We start from the raw sequence: 1,666 nt of genomic DNA on the forward strand, positions 1-1,666 counted from the left end.
GCAATTAAAGTTAACATATTTACTTATCATTCAGAATTATATTTTATAATCTTCAAATTTAAAGAGGTCACAATGTTAAATAGCCAGGATTGCCAAAGATTGGCAACAAAAAGGAGGGGGAAAAAAACCAGTTATTGTCAATGGCGCTTATTTGATTATTTTTCTCTTGTTTCTCCATCTTATAGACATTTAGTTTCTGGTGATCTATAGTGTTTCTGAAAATCAAATAATGTGAATACAAAATACTATTTCATGCAAAAGGACACAACATCAAAATCTGTTTAACACAAACGTAAAATTTCCAAGAAATTGAACCAATATTTATTTAATTTATTTTTTCCCAGACATCTTGAAGATCTTATCATGAATTATATATAACAAAATGGAAAGTTTCAAAAAGAACCAAACAACATAGACTAAAAGACTAAATAAAAAAAGTGTAATTTGCATGCATGGCAAAAAGCTAGTCTAGAAGAAAAACTACAGAGGCAAAAACCTATTCAACCCTCTTTATATTCAAATTACGCCGAACAATCTAAGCCATTTTATTTCTCCAACAAATACACATAAGAAGAAGAGGGAGATTACAGAAGCAAAGGAAACAGGCCCTTTTTCACCCACCTCACAATGACATATAACACATATAAAACAAATAAATAAAATAAAAAATACCATACCAAAGTTCAAAGATTAAACGGAGGAAATCTTGCAAGATTATTCAAGAATATCCCAGATTGATCAAATAATAAAATACTAATGATTATAATAACCAAACAGCATAACATTTTTTTTTAATTGTGCTCTTACTTCCATTCATGCACGTAGATGAATGTTGTTGTTGAATCAACCAGTGATCCTTGCACAATGTGTAATGATGTTGCAACCGCGTCTGTAAGGATTAGCCTTGCGCCTCCTTTGACAATTGTAGTAGGAGTGACCGCGGCGACCACATGGGACGGAGTTGGACTTGAGAGCTCCATAGCTTATGTACCTCTGGCGGCGGCGTCTAAGCATTCGGCTAGGATGAGAATCCATCAACATCTCATCCTCCTCTCCAATGCATTCACCAATCGCGCCATCGCATGTGCCATACTTGGTCAGACCCCAGCTGCTAGCCTCATGGATATAAGGAGTTGATTCAGCCACCACGACCAATGCAAGGAGGAGGATTATCAAACAAGCCTTAACCTCCATTTTGATCAGGTTCGCGTGTGTGTGTGTAAGGTAAAAGAAATTATATTGGAAAGTTTATGAGAGAAAAAGAGAGTTTCTTTGGCTATGCCTGGCCTCTGCTCTACCCTTCTTGTTAGAGAAGGGAGAAGAGAAGGATATAGATTGAAAGCTAGGATGGTTGTGAGGTTCTTGAGATAGAAAAAGAGGGAGAGAGAGTAATGGAAATTTGGAGGGTGGGATTTTTATGGTTATGTTTTCTGTGGTTTAACGCAATTTGGGGTATCCATTTCTTGCTCCTTGTTTTTCTCACTTTTGGTTTTGATTATTTATAATATAGAGATGGCTCTTGTCTGGGGGTGTTTTGTACGATTGGCGTAGCTTTGCCAAAGCTTGGAGAGTGACTGTATTTACAACCGCCAATGCCTCTATTTAGAATTCGTTACTCAACATGTACAAACTATCTCACAATCAGCTGATAGTAACATGTACAAAC

General features: G+C 36.3%; 1 protein-coding gene across 1 annotated transcript; it reads right to left on the bottom strand.

Moving 5' to 3' along the window:
• Positions 1-843: 843 nt before the first annotated feature.
• On the bottom strand, positions 844-1,194 carry LOC126728197 (protein RALF-like 19). Its single transcript, XM_050434061.1, has one exon. It carries the CDS (start codon positions 1,192-1,194, stop codon positions 844-846), a length of 351 nt encoding a protein of 116 aa, XP_050290018.1.
• Between the last annotated feature and the right edge of the window lie 472 nt (positions 1,195-1,666).

This window comes from Quercus robur, chromosome 5 (assembly GCF_932294415.1).
Source record: "Quercus robur chromosome 5, dhQueRobu3.1, whole genome shotgun sequence".
NCBI lineage: Eukaryota > Viridiplantae > Streptophyta > Magnoliopsida > Fagales > Fagaceae > Quercus > Quercus robur.

What these genes read in the sequence shown, in the direction of transcription:
- LOC126728197 (XM_050434061.1), bottom strand. Translation starts at nt 1,194, where the DNA reads ATGGAGGTTAAGGCTTGTTTGATAATCCTCCTCCTTGCATTGGTCGTG.